The sequence below is a fragment of the Dendrobium catenatum genome, unplaced genomic scaffold (genome assembly GCF_001605985.2).
Source record: "Dendrobium catenatum unplaced genomic scaffold, ASM160598v2 fragScaff_scaffold_923, whole genome shotgun sequence".
NCBI classification, from domain to species: domain Eukaryota; kingdom Viridiplantae; phylum Streptophyta; class Magnoliopsida; order Asparagales; family Orchidaceae; genus Dendrobium; species Dendrobium catenatum.
The window spans coordinates 50990-69155 of record NW_021319385.1 but is presented as its reverse complement, the minus strand read 5'-3'; the positions used below and the strand labels follow the sequence as shown (position 1 = coordinate 69155).

Below are 18166 nucleotides of genomic sequence, written 5' to 3'. Positions count from 1 at the left end.
TGGGGGATAATTATTTTCCCTTTATCAAGAAAATAAGAAGTTATCATTACTTAGAGTTTTAATGGACATATGAATGTTATACATGCACCTAGTTGTCTTTTCTTCATACTATAAACTCAATTATGGTCTGAGAGGATAATGTTATATAGTGTCCTGTCTATTATATTAGTAAGATCCTCTCTAAGTTGGAGGGATGTTATATATTGATAGATAAAATAATATTATTTTTATTATTTTCAACAAGAAAATTGCATCTATATTTTAAAGCCCATATAATTAGAATATATACAAATCTCATCTTAAGAAATATTCTTTAAAAACTTGAGGCATCTAAAAGATTATTCAATTGGTCAATGAAACTAGGAGAATTTGACATCCATTTCATGCTTTGATCTGACATAATGTCATAAATACTTAGACTTTATTGTTGAATGTGCGATCCCTTTCTCCAATGAATCACTTTCCCTTCCTTATCTATCCCATTATTAAATGTTATATATCGATGGAGATTATAGGAGTTCTATCATTGGGCGAAGAATTCTATTGATCTCCACATAGTAGGTTACCTTTTAATATGGAGTCCGCCTAAACTTCCTCGTGACTAATAATATTGTTGAATATGAAGCTCTCATTACCGGACTAAGGTTGGCCATGGATTATAAGGTGAAAATATATATAATTCATATTGATTTGTAATTCTTTATCTTTCAAGTGAAGGGAAATTTTGATGCCCACAACCCATAGTTAGTATAGTATTACAATATAGCAAAGTTGCTTCTTGCTTACCTAAAAAAATATCAAATCATTTATATACCCTGGATGTAAAATGAACAAGCATATACACCCTCAAAACTTACCACATCAATAATAGGAGATCTTTCAAGAGAAAGTGTATCGAGGAAATACACTTTCTTAGTATTCAAGGACCCTATGTTATATAAATGATTGATGAGTCAAGAGAGCCCTCTTAGATTAATCATATCTTATCCTTCTTGCAAAATGGGATGATACCCAATTACCCGACAGTGATAGTGAAACTTTTTAGACATGTGAAAAACTTCACCATCATTGGTGGAGAGTTGTATAAATGAGCCTTATCAGGACATATATTACGTGTCTCCAATCCTTAAAAGCTTTTTATATGCTATAAGAGAATGGACATATGCAGATAACTTTTAAGTGGGAGAGAACTTGCTCTCAAAATTATGAGATAATGATTCTTCTGGCCTTAATAAATAAAGATGCACTTGAATTCACAAAAAGATGTAATAACTACAAGCTTCACTCTAATCTCACCCATTATCTTACCATATAGCTCTCATCATTCCAAAGTGCATGGCTTTTTTGAATAATATGGATTGATAAAATGTGACCCCCTTTCCTATGGTTTCTAGATAAGAAAAATTATTATCTTGGCTTTGGACTATTTCACTAAATGGGTAGACGCCAAAGCCTTTGTAAAAAAAAAAAAAAACTAAATGCTAAATAATTTCTTTGAAAAAATTTATTATGTAATTTTGTCCTTTTTGTGAAGATCATCACTAGCAATATAACTTAATTTACAGGAAAAATCTTCATAAAATTCTACAAGGATCTCTATATTTAGTTTGTGTACACGATCATGGCCCATCCTTAAACTAATTGGCAAACCAAGTTTTTGAATTTAACTATACATAAGGGACTAAAAACATACCTTGGAAAGGTCGGGGTGTAGTGGGCTAATGAACTCCCAGTTATTTGAAGTTAGCCCCCCCCCAAAAAAAAAAGGCCCTTATATATTGACAACTATGATTAAGCCTGAAACATTCAAGCTAAAGGATGCTAATAGGAAAAAGCTACCTAAGACTTCGAATACTAAGAATCTTCACAAATATTTTCAATGCTATTAACAAAGCTACCTACCGTATAGCCTACATACTTTTTGAATTGTACAAGTTATTAGATAGCACTCACATGTCTCCTAAGTTATGTCATAGTATCAATGTATCATCTTTTCTAAAAAATAAACCTTTAATTTTCTCAACTCATTTTTTTATGTCTTCTTCTCCAAACAAGATCATAATAATGCTCCTGATTTGAGAAATCTTAATTATTGGATAATCAATCCTAGAGGAATTTTATCTGACCTCTTCCATACAAGCTAACGTAATTAAGCAACTATTTACCAAATAATATTGGATAGGTCAAACATCTTTGGTTGATTTTACCCGAACTCTTTCACCAAGGTTAATATCTTCAAGAAATATTTTGTCTAATAACATTGGAAAGGTCAAACATTATAGGTGGTTGTATATCAGCCTCTTTGTAGCTAGTTAAATTTATCAAGTAAATTTTAACACCAAACTTGAGATATGTTAAAATATATTTGGTATGCTCTCTCTCTTAATCCTTAAAAGATATAAGGCTACCTATATTAGAAGCCAAATTTAATTATATGCCCGCCAATCACAAGGTAACCCATTATTATACATTAAGAAATAATATTCATTTAACATCTAGATATATACATATAAGGTAACCAAACATACTAAAAAAATCATAAAGATTAAAAAATAAAACCACTCAATAATGAAAAATATTAACTAATCTCAACATCTTCATGTCTTTCTCAACTCATTATCAATTTCATCATCATCTAAATCTAAAGGAAATTCCTTAGAGGTTGGGTTAGGAGACAACCCTTGAACCACAAACTAAATTTTACATTGTATCTATCAAACTCTTTTTACGAAGTTATGAATAAAGCCTTCCTCAAGGCACTGACCCTCTATATACCTCACTTCAACATAAAATATGTTATCATTACCTTATTAGATGTGATCTTAGCTCTCTCGATGATTATCAGAATACTTATTGAAGTCCTCTATAACCTTTAATGATATACCCTCTATGTAAGTTTCAACATGTAATATGGTTGCCTCACTCTAAAAAAGATGATCTGGTAATTTTTTATTCTCTTCTTCAATAGCTTCTTTGTTAGTCTGAATAGCACTCTTTTCTATTATAAGTACTTTTAAAATTCATTTTCTAATGAGTTTTTGCATGAGCCTCATTACACTCATTATTAAAGTAATTTGCTTCTTAATTTTTTTTAAGAAAATATAAGTTGACATTGTCACTAGTTCTTCTCTACACTCTACTAGTTGGCTTTTTAATCTTTAATTTTTACATTCAACCTTTGTTTATACGTCTCTATAGATATTTAACTTTCACAAACTTGTCCTTCCACTCATCTAGTAGTGTTTTAAAACTGGCATCCAAGTTCATCTTTTGGATCATCTGCAAAAGGAAGAGAGGATCCATATAACTAATTATTCCATTTGCAGTTTGTCATCTGATGTAGATAAGCTTTAGTAATACTACATGGATAGGTAACTTTAAGGGCCCAATTAGGGTTGCAAACAAACCGAGTTGAGCCGAGTATGTGAGTGTTCATGTTTGTGTTCATTTATTATCATCTTGTTCAAGTTTGATTTGTGTTTGATTCAAGCTTTATTATTTCTGTTCATATTTGGTTCATTTAAATTAATGAGTGTTTATATTTGGTTCATATTCAATTCATGTTCAGTTCGTTTAGTGTTTATCGAGCTTTAAACAAATAAGCCTTTAAAGAACTATAAACGAGCTATACTTCTAGATGTTCATTAACTTAACAAATAAGCTTTATTAAGCCTCCTAACAAATAATTACATCGAGCATGTTCACAAACATATTTAGTGATTTTTTTTTTAAATATCAAACAAGCACATTCATGAACATATCTAACGAGTATTCTTGAGATATCAAATGAGCATGTTCACTAACATATATAACTAGTTTTTTTGAGCTGCCAAATGAGCTCGTTCACAAACAAGTGATGTATGATTCATCTTATATTTATTTATGAATATTTTGAACAAGCAATAAAGAAAACATGGTCAAATGTGAAATGTCTCTTGTACATGAATCAAACACAAATTGAGCTTTTACCGAGCCTAATATCAAGTTTAATCACGAGTTTTAAATGATGTCATTCATAAACATAAATTAGCTAAACACATTAGTGTTCAAGCTTATTTATTTAAGGATTGAGTATTTAAAATATTGTTCAAGTTTATTTGTTTAGTTAATTAAACTATTACAAACGAGCTTTAATCAAATCAAACAATGAGTAGCTCATCGAACATTTGGTTCGCTTGCAGTCCTAGGCCCGATCCCACTATTGAAATTAAGAGTAACAATATTAATCATCAAGGGACATACAACTTCCCTTCATCCTTTGCCATCCCTTGGCAATATCACTATATCATTCATCTTTCTTCTTTTCAAGGAGGAAGATCTATCCTCCCTTTGAACTTCTTAGGGATTTTTCGAAAAAGACATAAAAGCATTGGGACTTTCTTCATAAGCTTTCTTAATTTTTTTCAATTTAACTACATGATAACTTCCAGCCTCAATGAATAAACCAACCTAAAAAGATTTCTCCTTAACTACATACTGGCTAATATAGTGTAGCACCTACAAATGACTATTCATATCAAGAAAATTTAGGATTTTCAATATCCCACCTCTTATATAAGGTAAGTTTGGCAGCTCCTTAACCTCTCTCATCTTTCAAAAAGGTCTCACTCATTCTTCATAATAAAGAACAACAAGACCAATTTTTAAAAGGGTCATGCGTTAAAAACTTTGACCATTTTTTACTAGCCCAACATGAAATGCACGCTTGAGAATCACTTGTGAATATACACATCTTTGATAAATGCTCAACAATCAACAATGCCCTATGCTCCCCAAAGAAAAATTTCAACCCCATAATAATCATAACAGCTATGCACAAAAATTCAATCAACGTGACATGGCACGCTTTGAAGATCCTGACTAACCTAAGTTCTTGAGGGAACCTTAGCTTAGATCAAAATGTCATCTTGTACCTTATAATGCACATGTGAGGTGGGTCCCATGCCTAGCTAGACCTTTTAGGGGCAACAATCACTCAGTTATTGGGCAAATAAATTTTTTAAGAATAACAACTAAGCCATATGAAGTAATAGAGAACACAACATCATCAATCGATGTTGACCTTCTATTTTCATCAACCTATAAGATCATGAGATGGTTTAATGATCCAATAAAAGAATGAAATTTTAATAAAGAAACCCTTTTTACCTTTGTAGTCTGAGGATTATGCTCTTGTTCCAACATGAAACAAGTAGTTTGGACAACTTCTGACATGTTTGTTGACCCACTGCTTGGAGAAGTATGCATAAATAAATAAGTGCTCGAATAATATTATAATCATTGTATTAAGACATTTTGAGGAAGAAATTTAATGTGGTATAACATAAGAAGGAGATGAAGAATTTATTAAGAGAAAGAATATACTTGGAGGATTTTTTGAGTTCTTCAAAAGTCATTTGCTTTTGGATAAATCTACACCACTTCCCTAGACACTACTCATGACACTTTCACTCTAGTTTAAAGAATCACCTTTAAAAGGAGAGAAATAGAGAATGTCTAAGAGGACCGGACTTTGATCGCTAACGATGGTATTTGACTCTTACTGGGCAATGTTTTCATCATTTTACGGGGGAAAATTGGAACTTGTGTAAGATGGTCGGACTTTGATAACCTCCAAATGTATTAAACTCTTTTCAACACTAAGATTGTGTAAGAGGATCAGACCTTAACCATCACTAATAGTATTTGACTTTTTATGGATCATTTTATGGGGGATAATTTGAGCTTGCGTAAGAAGAACAATCTTTAATCATCGCCAAAGATATTTAACACTTTTTTAATGACCATCTAATGTAGGGTACGGGACTTTGATCGTTGTTGATCGTATTCAACTTAGGGGTGTAAGTGAGCCGAGCTGGCTTGAGTTCAACTCGTTTATGGGCTATCGAGTTGAGCTTATCGAGCTCACGAGTTGAGCTCCAACTGAAACTAGAGCTCATTTAATAAACAAGCTCAAGTTCGAGCTAGATGAGCTCAGCTCATGAGCTCAAGAGCAGACTCAGATAATTATTAATATTTTAAAATAATTTTATTTTATTTATGAATTTTAAATATTTAAAAATTTTAAAAAAAATGCAAAACAAATTTCTTAAATTTAAATATTTTTAAACCGGGCTAAATTTAAAAATCTCACCGAGGGGATAAGCTCAAGATCAAACTCTTCTTTTGAGCTCGACTCGAGCTCGAGCTTAGTTTGAGCCGACTATATAACTAATGAGCTGAGCTTGATAACACCACTATTAGACTCGGATAGACTCGTTTAAACTCCTAATTCAACTCTTACTTGATCTTTATCACCCCCAGTGATATTCAACTCTTGTTGATAGGTACCCTATGTAAGAGAACTAGTCTTTGATCATTGCCAACGGCCTCCAAATTTTCATCGGTCTATTTTTCTCTCAATTTTTGAGAAATTTTTTTGGACAAGCTCAAGAAAAATATACTTTTTCCCCCAAGAAAAGTGAGGTATTTATAGATTTATGAAGGGGAGAATTTGAATTTTTTATTTTTTAATTTATTTATTTATTTCGATAAATTTTAAAGACCAAAATAATATTTTTTATTTTTCCAAAAAATTAGAAAGTACAAAAATTAAAAATAATAATAAATATTATTATTTCATTTTTCACAAGATCTTTTGGAATTTTTTAAATTTTCAAATTATTTAATAAATTATTTTTGTTTCTAAATTATTTAAGGAAATTACTTAAAAAGTAATTATTAAATATAAAAAAAGGGAGTGGAGCAGCATTGTAGTGCACCCATTACACGATCAAGTGAGCCTCTACAATTGAATTGAAAGCCAAAATTACCTTGATTAGCACAAATCTCAAGGCATATTTAAACTGAATTGTTCATAATTAAAACCATGATAATCTGAGCTTTGATCTCAACAACTTACGATCGAATTGATAGTCTCAATATAATGAACTCAACGACGTTAAAATCAATCTAATTCAAGACCAAATGGGCTAAAATTAGAGGCATAAAACATATTTAAATGTTGTAGAGCATTAATTGGACTACCAAATGACATCCAAATATAGCATATTTAGAATCAAATCAAGCGGCAAGATGAGACGAATCCAACAAGCCTAAGATAAATTAATTCTGACATCATTAAGGCATATAGATGTTGAATGAATGCTCATTGATCGAGGGAATAAATATGAGTCATCCAATGAAGCACTCGGGATTTGACCTAGATCTTCTTTATATATATATAGCATGTCACTCTTAAAATATGTAAATAGGTCTCCACTCCCTACATGAGGGAAACCTTTTGTCAGAGATTAGAGAGAGCTCCAAGGCTTAGAATATCCTAAAGCTCCACTTGATCACTAATCGCACCGGCCACCAATACCCACCAAATCTATTCCCAGCTACCAACAGCCGCTGGACCTTAGCACGACCGCCTACCATCACTGCTGGACCTCCACTTATCGTCTATTGTGGTCGGAACTCTGCCAAAAATTCACCCGATTGTTACCACCATACTTATAACCCCATTCGCTTGCCAACCATGGTCCTTAGACTGTTGTCACCCAACTACGGTCCTTTCACTACTACTAAATTAGGCTTTCACAACACTTTTTAAGACCTATTACAACGATTTAAATAACTACTTATTTATTTATAGCAGTTTAGAAAGTGCTACAAATCTGCGGCATTTCTCGGTGGTATCTTTCAATCAAAGAACAAAAGATAGCATAAAGAATTACCGTTTGAAATTGAAAGCATTGCTTGATTACAAGAGACAATATGACTAAGATCGAGGTTGTAGTGCTGGAAATTAGGAGATACCAAATAGGTGTTTTACAAATGAAATAGCAAGACTCACAGAGATACTTGAAAATTAAAATTACACCAATTTGATCTCTCATATGGTATCATCGCGAGATAACGATGACGAAGTTGCTGTATCAGTCGGCTAAGGCACAACATGAAAGGAGTAGATGATTTATGAGTGGCCTTGCTTAGCCGACGATTTGCAAATTGCTGCTACAAAATATTGAAGTAACTTCAAATTTTTTACTATGATTTAACAGCGGTTAAAACCCCCGTCTATATCTATTTATAGTGGCGGTTTTGAAATCACTCTTATAAACTGCTACAAAAACATTAACAATTTGGCAGTGTTTCAACCCCCTCGCTTGACCACCGTCATTTAAGCTCCTGGTCATCGGTACGAACTTCGACCGATTCCCCATACTATTGTAATTTTCATTGTTCTCAAGCTAAAGAGATGAGTCAACCTTTGTAACGTACTTAAATATAGAGAAATTTCTTGACATGGGAAAGGCCCTATAGTTTTTCCCTTTTCGGGTTTTCAACATTAAAAAATATTTGGTAGTCCTAGCTCTTGCAAATCATCTATTTGTGTATTGGATATTCATTCATCGCTAAGATAAATCTCTCTTTGAACCACCACGAATCTACCAGCCCATAAGAAGATGAATATGATATATAAAAAATTAATAAAAATTTATCTTACCCTTAGCTCATAATAAATTAAAAACTTCGATATAAAAATCTAAAAATTATTAGCTTTTTCTCTAAATAAATACCACAAATAAAAAATCATTCTAATTTTTTGTTAAAAATAAGTGGAATTTAAAAATAAGTTTTATAATTTTAAATATTTTTTCCCTATAAAAATATCCTCTCTCTTGCAAATCGGGCAAAAATCCCCAATCATGTTATCCAAGCTAGCCAAAAAGCTCAATGATTTTGACCCCGGCTTCCTCCCCGCGGCGGCCGGCGAATTCTTCTTCACCTTCCTCTTCGTCTTCATCACCGTCAGCGCCGCCATAGCCACAGGTACTTAATCATACACATCCCCTTTTATTTTCTTCTTTAATTAAGTCTCGATCCGAATTAAATAATTATAAACTTGATTAATTCAGCTAAGATGAGCGATGGGAAAGATAGCATCCCTGGATTAATAGTTTCGTCGGCGGCTAATACGCTGGCCGTGGCGGCGATTGTGTCGGCCGGATTTCAGATCTCCGGCGCTCATCTGAACCCAGTTGTGACACTTGTGATGGCTTTGGGTGGCCGTATAAGCCCGCTTCGACTGCTTTTCTATTTTGTTCTTCAGTTGTTGGCTTCTTCTCTTGCCTGCTTGGTTCTCCGATTCATCTCCGGTGGGATGGTCAGTTTTATTTATTTATTTATTTATTTATTTAGTTTTAGTTATTTAATTTTTAAGCTAAAGATCTTGCTCAAATCTGCCTGAAATAAATTACAAACAGCCCCTGAAAAGTGATCAAATAGATCTGAAATATTATGGATATGCTTTAAAATATGTGATTGATATTGCATTAATTTTAATATATGTTTAAAAAAAAAAGAATTTTGGGGATTTTAAATGATATTGTTATGAGAAATTTTATTTAAATTTTTTTTTTATGTATGATTTATTAAATCTCATCATTAAAATTTGAGAATTTCTTCATTTTATAAATTTTAATTTTAAAATAAAAATCAAAAGCAAGTTTTGTTGGCTATTTTGTTCTTCAGTTGTTGCAGCTTCTTTCGTTGCCTGTTTTTTTTTTCTTTGGTGGTATGGTGAGTTTCACTAATCTTTTTTTTCTTTTTTTTTTTTTTTTTATGAGTTCAGTTTAATCAGGCTATAGATTCTTTTCATAAATTTTTTTTGTAAAATTCTTGTCATCGATTGGCTTTTTTTAGGGCCTATTTAGTTGGGTGTTTTAGGTTCTAATTTAATAGAAATACTAAGTTTGGATTGTGAGTTACTGTGTATACTCATAATTCGGATATAAAATTATATCTGGACTCTGAATATAATAATTTCTAATTATGACAACTTTTAAGTTATTTTATTTTTCAAACATCAAAAATGATTTTATTTGGGTGTTATTTTTATGATTTTATTTTTTATAAAATAAACATATTTTTTTTGTCTATTTATTTTGCTTTGGAAAAATAAAGAACTTTTTTTTTATTAAAAAGTAATGAGGAATCGTCAAAAGAGAAAATCCGAAGAAAAGTTCCTCAATTATTAAATGTATGTCCCTATCATCAAATAAAAATAAATAAATTAAACATGTTGGATAAAATATTTTATTATTATTTATCATAAAATACACATGTATCTTAAAATGAAAATTCTAATGGAAGTAAAAAATAAAAATAAAAAAAATCCCGATCTAATAATAAATAATTATTTGGTATTCAGGAAATTCCTGTACATGCACTCGCATCAGGAGTAGGATCCTTTCAAGGATTAGGCATGGAGATGATTCTCACTTTCTCTCTCCTCTTCACAATATACGCCACCATGGTTGAGCCGGGAAAGCATATGGGCCATGGGCATGGCCCACTGGTTGTTGGACTTTTAGTTGGTGCCAATACGCTTTCAGGTGGGCTTTTCACAGGCGCTTCCATGAATCCCGCTCGCTCGTTCGGGCCGGCTTTGGTCAGCTGGAATTGGACCAATCACTGGCTTTACTGGGCCGGGCCTATGGTCGGTGGCGTACTTGCTGGATTTATCTATGAGCGGTTCATAATCATTAGGCCTTCTTCCTATGCTGTGCTGTCTACTGGAGTTGAGTCTGTTTGAGGGGAAATTATTAAGTTCGGATACCGGACGACGTTCAGAGTTCAAAAAAAATGCATCATATCACCTCCTACTTGGTACTGAGCTCGATATGAGCTTAAAACTTCATAGTACCGAGCAGTACAGAGCTCGGTACTGTGAAATACCAAACTCAATACTTCATAATACTAAGTTCAGTATTACTCGGTAATGTGAAGTACCAAATGGTAAGCTGTGTCCGGTGTTCGAACTCAATAATCTCTCCTATTTAAGTAGGCTATAGCTATTGTTACTCCAAATTTCTTGTATTTAATTTTCTTGTACTTTTTGGTTGTTATTATTCTTAAATGGTGACTGAAATCATAATTTACATTCGCACTATTAGAATGTAAGATGATGAATTTGATAATAGATAGAAATTTGATTTTAGTATTTTATGGGGTGTTGCAATCATCTGTAAAAAAATTGTTCTATAATAAAAATAGTATTTTTTTTTATTAATTCTTGGGTATCAGAGTTTTTTTTTTCCTTTTGTTTTGAAAATATGTTATTATATTTTTTTATAATTATCGACCTAATGAGTATGATTGCGAAAACTTAAAAAAAAAATGTTATAGCTAAATAAAAGTGTGACAGCTACCTTGAGAATAAAGATGTGGAACAATTGCTTCAGATTGTTCGTTAGACAACAAAATTTATGTAATGTTATTGAACTTTGAAAAACAAATCTAACAAAAAACCATTCTAAATAGGCTCCTAACAAGTCACGTAACTACATTTTGAAGTGAGAGAAGCAGTCATTTTCTAGTGGGAGAAGATTTTCAAAATTCTAATTTCCTGCTTTTCCGCGAGAAAACTCCGATGATGGAGGAAGAATGCCGGCTACCACCGGCGAACTATCCTCCTTCAACCTGTCATTCTTCTACCATCCCTCTTGGAATGGTTGGAAGATCTGGAAGTTCCAAAGATGAGACGAAGCCGATTGAAGCATCGTTGCAGAATGGTCGTCCAAGGAATTCGACATTGTGAATTCTTGAAGGGTTTCAGCCACCAGTTCAGCAAGATGCAGTTATCGAAGGCAAAGGGAAGACAATCGAAAACACTCAGGTTTTTTCAAAATCACCTAATCAGAAGATGTTAATTCTGGTTCAGGGGAAAAATGAGAGTGAAGCTTCATCATCTGGATTGAAGTTGAAGGTGAATAGATTTTTCAATCCCAATGTTGCTGAAAATATTGATATGGTTAATGAAGGCGAATTAAATCATGATTTGACCCTTGTTGAAAACTCTGAGCCTGTTATTTGTGGAAAAGGAATAAATTTGAACAGGCCTGCTATAATAGCAATGTTGAAGAAGGGAGAAAATCTGGCTTTATCTCAACAATTTTCTAACCCATGGATGTCAACTGCTCGTATGAAGGTAAATCCACAATTTACTTCTATTGAAATGTCTGATGATGGAATAGCAATCAAACTTAATGAAGACCTTGCAAATGCAAATGCTCTAATATTGAAGAACTCATTGGTGGTCAAAGTTTTAGGAAATAACATTCCTATTCCTGTTTGCTGCTGAGAATTAAGAAGACAATGGAGCAAATTTGGGTCATTCCATTTGACTTCATTGGGCTTGAACTGGATTTTATGTTCATTCTAGTCACAAGATGCTTTGGAAGGTGTGATGAGTGGAGGGCCATGGTATGTTGGAGGTTACATTGTGAGAATAGACAAATGGACTCCTAATTTCTCCCCTCTTTCATTAAAAGGATTATCCTCACCTATTTGGATCAGAATGCCTCATCTCCCTTTGTATTGTTGGGATGAGATGAATATTACCAAGATTGCTTCAAAGGTTGGTTTTCCTTTATTCCTTGATGGCAATATGTTCAAATGGGGAAGAAGAGAATTCGCTAGAGCTTGTGTGCGAATAAATCTAGATGAAAAATTGCCAGGTGGTATTTTGATTGATGGCATGGGAGGGAGATTTTTTCAAAAGAAAGAATATAAAAAAATTTCCTCATTTTGTTTTCATTGTGGAAAAACTGGACATAAAATCAATTTTTGTCCAACAAAGAAGGAAGAAAAAGAAAGGGAGGTTAGTAGTAATAATAATACTGGTACTCTTAATAAGGAAACAAAGGATATAGCAGTGGAAAATTCTCAAGCAGGCAAAGATGAGTATGGGCCATGGATTCATGTGGCTTTCAAAAACAGGAAAAGAAGAATGTTCAAAGTTAGAGAATCTAACTTAAAGGAAAAGCAAGATGATCAAATTGAAGCTGAAGTCCTTGCTAATTCAAATTAGATCAGGGAGAAGGAAGTACTTCACAATTCACCTACAGAAGTGGTGAATGTTAACAAATTTAGTGTGCTCCTGGAAAATTCTAAAGACAAAGAAGAGGGAGAAAGTGAAATGGAGGAGGAGGATAATCCAAATAACTTAAATCCTAATGTACAAAATCTGGAGGAATTGGGAAATGCGGCAATTAATAAAGATCAAAATTATGGATCAAAAATTTTAATTCCTGAATTTCAAATAGGAAATTATCTGGATAACAATTCTATGGATGGAAGAATATTGGAATTTGTTTCAGAACAGAATTCTGAAGATGGAGCTACAAAGACTGATATACAAATTGAAGTGATTACTATTTCAAATGAAGCAAAGAACAATTCTAGTAGTAAAAGCAAGACAAAACTAGCCAAAGAGATCAAGTTTCTTGGGCCGGTTGGTGGGATTTTGAGAAGAAGGAAATTAGAGGGTGGTGGTAATGTTGCTGCTGGGGGGCTATCCCCATTTGTTTCTTAATGTCTTCTTTTTTTCTCTGGAAATGTAGAGGAGTTCTAAAAAAAGAGGCTTCTCTTTACCTTCGGGAGTTGGTTAGAGATCATGGAGTTTTTTTCATTGGGATTGTAGAATTCATGCTGTCATGTTTAAATAGGGAGGATGTTGATAAAATTATTGGGGAGGAATGGGATTTTTTTCATCACCCGGCTAGTGGCACTTCAGGTGGTATTCTTGTTCTATGGAGGAGTCTCATGGGTAGTTTTGAGGTGTTATTTGATTCCTCTCAGGTGGTGTTTGGGAAATTCCAATCTTCTATTGATGAATGCTGGAATGTTGCTACAGTATATGGGAGTAAAGAAGTTGGGGCTATAAGAAGTTTGTGGAATAGCCTTGAAAGTTACTTGGATAGTAATGTTCCTACATTAGTAGGTGGGGACTTCAATTGTATTTTGTCTACTCAAGACAAAAGAGGGGGGAAGAGGTTCACCTTTTCCAGAGGCCCATAAGAGATGAAATCCTTTTTATCTAACAATGATTTGCATGATGTAGGTTATATTGGACCAATATTCACTTGGTGTAATAATAAAGATGGCAGCTCGAGGATATGGGAAAGATTGGATCGTTGTTTACTGAATTCAGTAGCGCTACAACAAGTTCCTAATGCTTATGTAAGTCACTTGGCTAGAGTGGCTTCGAATCATTCTCCAATTCTCTTTAATATACACCATACTAAGAGGCCAATTCAAAAATACATCAAATTTGATGACATATGGAGAAAGTACCCAGCGGCTTGGAATGTTGTTCTCAAAGCTTGGAGGAGGAAGGATTATGGAAATTCTGCTGAAATTCTGAACATGAAACTAAAAAAGATCACTCAAAGCATTGTATTATTGGAATAAGAACAAGGTTATGGAGCTTTCCACATTGAAGAACAACTTGAAGAAGGATATAATGGAAATGCATATGATAGAAAGTGAAGATGGCATTTCTAAAGAGGAGCTGATGTTACTAAGAAGCAAAGTAAGGGAGCTTAATGTAACTTTATCTAGGTTATCTATTTTGTGGAATCAAAAAGCTAAAACAAGATGGCTACAATAAGGTGATACTAATTCCAAGTTTTTTCATGATTATGCAACTACCAAGAGAAATGGTAACCTAATTAATCAAATCAAGGATGAATAAGGAGTCATGGTGAATGAACAAGAACAAGTTGAAGCAATTTTTACTAATTATTTCCAAAACAAGTGGAGACAGAGAATCTGCTCTATGTCAGATTGGCCAGAAAAGGGAGATCAGCAAGTTGTAAATGATGCTGAATGGAATCTACTGAATGTAGACTTCACCCATGAGGAGATGCATGAGGCGGTAAGGAGCTTGGGAAACAATAAGTCTCCTGGTGTGGATGGCATAACTGGATCTTTTATCAAGTTCTATTGGAACATAATCAAGGATGAAGTTTGGAGAGTTGTTGATGAATTCTTCACACATGGAAAAATGCATTCTCAATGGAAAGACACATTAATTGTGTTAATCCCAAAGGTAAAGATTCCAATGACTTCATCACAATATAGACCAATAAGCTTATGTGAAACAATATACAAGGTAATTGCAAAAATGCTTATGAATCGTATCAAATTTTGCTTGCCTAAACTAATCACAGAAGATCAAGTTGCTTTTGTTCCGGGGAGATCTATGTTGGACCATTGCTTATTGGCTCAAGAGGTCTTCAACAAATTCAAATTTTCAACTTGTAAAAAAGGACTTATGGTGATAAAGGTGGACATGGAGCAAGCCTATGATAGCATGTGCTGGCCAACTCTTGAAAAATCTTTGAAAAGGTTTAGTTTCCCTCCTAAAATTATTATACTTATCATGGAATGTGTCCAAAAAGTTAGATATTCTATTTTGATTAATGGAATAAGAACTAATTGGATAGAAGCTGGAAGTGGGTTCAGGCAAGGATGCCCATTGTCCCAATACTTATATATTATTTGTACACAACTTCTTTCTAATTCCATTCATCAAAGGGGCAATGATTTGGGAATCAAAATCTCTCCAAAATCTAAAAATATTACACATCTTCTTTATGCCGATGACGCCTTGATTTTTTCTAAAGCAACCTTGGGAGCAGCTTATTGTTTAAAGAGCATCTTAAATAAATTCTATGGATGGACCGGCCATGGTGTAAATCATTTGAAATCTCAAATTCTACTTGGGAAATCAGTGAAAAGGAAATTAAAGAAAAAAATTTCTTAAAAATTGGGATTCATGATTGTTAAGGAGATGCATTATCTTGGAATCAAAATGGCTTTGAGAAGATTGGTAAAAGCTGATTTCAGAATTTTATTAGACCAAGCATTGGAAAGGCTTAATGCTTGGGGTAAAAGGCACTTATCTTTATCGGGTAGAGCTTTACTCATCAAAATCTCGTTTCTTTCACTTCCTATTTTCTTGGCAATGCATTCTTTGGTTCCCAAAAGAATTTTATATGATTTGGATAGAATGTGTAGGGAATTCTTATGGCATAATGATAAAGACAATAAAGGCTTACATTATGTATCATGGGAAGAACTTTGTAAACCAAAATCACTTGGAGGATTTGACCTTCATTCATCGGTTAATAAAGTTGGTCCTTTGAGATCTAGACTAACTTGGAGATTCATTCAAAATGCTAAGTTCTTATGCAGCCGTATTATCATTTCTAAATATGGGAGTGATGTATGGCATGGGAAGGTTAGGAGTGGTCATTCTACAACTTGGAAAATCTTGGTGGAGGGAGCTAAATTTTTAAAGAATGCCATTAGATGGAGATTGGTTAAGGGTATCAAAGTGAGTATCTTGGAGGATACATGGATCTTTGATAAACCTCTTAACAAATGGCTTAAGTTTGTCAATTGTAATGATCTTCAAAATGAAAATGTTAGCAAACTTATTTCCAAAGAAGGTTGCTGGAGGGAGACACAATAGCATAATTTTTTCAATGAATATCTAATTGCTATTATCAAATCCATAAAGATCATACCACAATTAAAGGAAGATGGCATAGAGCTTACCAAGATACTATCAAGGAAATCTGTTACAGCAATTTCCTTTGAAGCTTGGCTAGAAGAGCACGGACAGAGCAACATTTCTGATAAGGAAATGATTGATGTGTTCAACAGCATTAGAAAATTCAAATTGATTCCTAAAGTCGAAATGTTCTGGTGGAGACTATGTAAGAATGCTCTTCCTACTAATTCCTTTTTAAATTATAGGAAATTATTGCATTCGAATGTATGTCCTTGTGGTTGTAATGAAGTGGAAGATCAACAACATGTTGTTGTTTTTTGTAAACAACTCAATCAAATTGTACAGAAGTTACGTGAATGGGGATTTCAGATTCCTACTTTTGACTCCTATTCTAATTGCTTAAAGGAATTAAGGAGACTGTCCATGGAAAATTTGAATATAGTTAAAATATATTGTACAGCAGTTTACTTTTCATTGAAAAGAAGAAACCAAATTAAACTTGGATTGGACAAGTCTTTAGTTTAGTTTTTGGCAGCAAACACATTAAGCTCTTTTATGCAAACACAAAATAATCCAATTCTCGATAACTGGGATGCTAATCTCCATAAGGAGTTTGTAAATCGATGGTGTCCCCCACCCCAAGATTGGATTAAGATCAATGTGGATGCTACTTTGAAATATTCTTACAATGGAGGCATTGGTGTGGTTATAAGAGATTCTAAAGGACTATTCCTTGCTGCATTTGGTAAAATGTTGAAGCATTGGGATATTTTGTCTCTTGAGCTTCAACCATTTTTTCTAATTGGAGAACATTTGCAAAGATGGATGATTCAATATAAAGGAGTCATAATTGAAGGAGATAATAGCAATGTAATCAAATGGCTTCAAGATTCTTTGAAGGTGAATAAATGGCAGCATTCTCAACATTGGAATGAAGAAATTCTTTTTCTCAAAGACTTCAATAAGGTAATTTTTCATTTGATTACCAGAAATTGTAATAAAGTAGCCGATTGTTGTGCTACTTTAGCTTTGAATTATAGTTTTTCTTTTGATAACTTCTCTAATAATGACATTCCTTCTTCTCTCTTTGAGCTATTGAAGGAGTGTGATTATTATATTTAGTCTTTGTACCGTTATCTTCTCTTTAATGATATTTGCAATTTCAAAAAAAAAAAAAAAAACTACGTTTTGAAGTGAAGAGAGCGAAAGATCGAGTTTATCTAAATTTTAAGAGTGATGCAAAAGCTTCTATAATATATAGTATTATAAGAGAATTTAAAGTAAAAGTTTAATATTATACATAGCTATATTGATATTTCTCTTATATATTCAAAGATGAGACAATCCAAGCCCCCTTGAATCCACCGTTACCCTTAATGATAATAGGTGAAGCACAATCAAATTTCTCAATCTTATGCTTTTTGGATAAAATGATATTAATTTGTTCTTCCTTCGGTAGAAGAAAAATTTAAAGTTTTAAATTAAAATTTTAAATTTAATATGTCATTTGATGATATCAATTAGTAGTCATAACTATCAAGTATAAAAACTATAAACACATCATAAGTTATATTTTCAACATGATATTAATATTTTTCTAATTTATAAGTAGTATAATTTGGAATGAAGTTTTACATAATAAATCTTTTTAATAAAAAAATATTATTAAACTCACTCTATAATCAGCTCACTTATATCCTAAATAACCTTAATGTATTAGCAATTAATGGGACAAAAAAATATTGATTGCAACACATAATTATATGAAATTTTAATTTTTTTTAATCTCCAATTGGAATATTAAATTTTTTT

General features: G+C 32.9%; 1 protein-coding gene across 1 annotated transcript; it reads left to right on the top strand.

Annotated features, from left to right (window-relative positions):
• Positions 1 to 8660: 8660 nt before the first annotated feature.
• On the top strand, positions 8661 to 10993 carry LOC110096311 (aquaporin TIP4-1). The gene is made up of 3 exons (XM_020822190.2): positions 8661 to 8820; positions 8907 to 9154; positions 10202 to 10993. The coding sequence occupies exons 1-3, from the start codon at positions 8697 to 8699 to the stop codon at positions 10583 to 10585; spliced, it is 756 nt and encodes a 251-aa protein (XP_020677849.1). The 5' UTR covers positions 8661 to 8696; the 3' UTR covers positions 10586 to 10993.
• Positions 10994 to 18166: the final 7173 nt, after the last annotated feature.

Excerpts from the sequence above, each read along its gene's own strand:
- LOC110096311 (XM_020822190.2), top strand. The coding sequence starts at position 8,697 with ATGTTATCCAAGCTAGCCAAAAAGCTCAATGATTTTGACCCCGGCTTC. Across the intron at positions 8,821-8,906 it reads CAGCGCCGCCATAGCCACAG|CTAAGATGAGCGATGGGAAA; the intron begins GTACTTAATCAT and ends TGATTAATTCAG. Across the intron at positions 9,155-10,201 it reads GATTCATCTCCGGTGGGATG|GAAATTCCTGTACATGCACT; the intron begins GTCAGTTTTATT and ends TTTGGTATTCAG.